Raw genomic sequence first — 1,101 nt, 5'->3', positions numbered from 1 at the left:
TTTTTAACGTTACCTGATGCTTTGTCTCCACATACTACACAAAGATCAAACATTTTATTTGGTCCTTGGTCTGGGGAAGAATTATCTGTTAAGAGCTAAAGAAATAATAATTTGTTATTACTCAATACTCTGAGATAAAAAATTAAAAAACCATTAAATCAGTCTTACTTTTTGATGTTATTCTAAAACCTTGAACTATTATTATGCATATAACAATTAAGCTACTTGTAATTTTCTTAACATATATAGGTAAAAATTTCAATGTTATAAGAAGCAAAGACAGAATACCTTTTTAATTTGTTCCACAATTTCATTAAAATAAAGACATTTTAATGTTAAACACAAATACATGAGTATTTTTAATGCGTCTCATTAAGCCCTTATTTTGCATATGGAACACATCAAATTACTGCAGCAGTCATCAGTCCTGTCATGACATTTGTATTCGAATGGCTTAGAACCTTCCCACGTGGAATGACATGATTTAAATATACCATACCAGTATAAAATATAAGTCTGAATTTTCAAATAGAAAAGGAATTATAAAGAAAAAAATTTTGTTGATGCATTTACTTATAATTATGGAAATTGACATACAAAGGTGTAAACTTTTCATTAATTGGTTGTCTCAGGTTTGGGTTAGGTTTAAGTGGTTGAGACCACTGACTCTGGAGAATAAGTGGGCTTAGGTGGGGTGGCCTAGGGTAAATTGCTAGGCCTCTTTCGATTATATAAAGGGCTCATCACTATGTACGGCTAATATAATGCTGGGAAAAAAATACTAGTTTCTTCTTTTAGGTTTGTCCTTCAACCTTTTCATTGTTTTCGTTCAATCTTTTGAAAAGTAAACAAATTAAATCCAAAAAATGTGATATAGCATTTAGTAAACACCTCCCCCTGCTTTAAAACAACCCACAAAGTAATCCACTGCTTTGATTCTTTCTCTTCTCTTAGAGGTATGAATGCCTTCAGGAGTAATTCTGATTTTAAAAACTTTAAACAGTTCTTAAAATAGCTGTCCTTTATTATTTTATAGTGGCATCACTTCTTTTTATATCACCGTAAAAGTCTTTAATAAAAACTTAAAAAACAGGGCCGGCC

At 30.8% G+C, this 1,101-nt stretch overlaps 1 protein-coding gene across 1 annotated transcript in view; it reads right to left on the bottom strand.

Moving 5' to 3' along the window:
* Positions 1–1,101, bottom strand: part of NR2C1 (nuclear receptor subfamily 2 group C member 1) — a 33,079-nt gene that overhangs the window by 19,360 nt on the left and 12,618 nt on the right. Inside the window, exon 3 of the mRNA XM_019641683.1 lies at positions 14–95. Within this exon, the coding sequence (XP_019497228.1) occupies positions 14–95 (82 nt within the window). The remainder of the gene's footprint in view (positions 1–13; positions 96–1,101) is intronic.

The sequence above is a fragment of the Hipposideros armiger genome, unplaced genomic scaffold, assembly GCF_001890085.2.
Source record: "Hipposideros armiger isolate ML-2016 unplaced genomic scaffold, ASM189008v1 scaffold_63, whole genome shotgun sequence".
Taxonomy (NCBI): Eukaryota; Metazoa; Chordata; class Mammalia; order Chiroptera; family Hipposideridae; genus Hipposideros; species Hipposideros armiger.
Note: the sequence above shows the minus strand (reverse complement) of the source record. Positions and strands in the feature narration are given on the sequence as shown.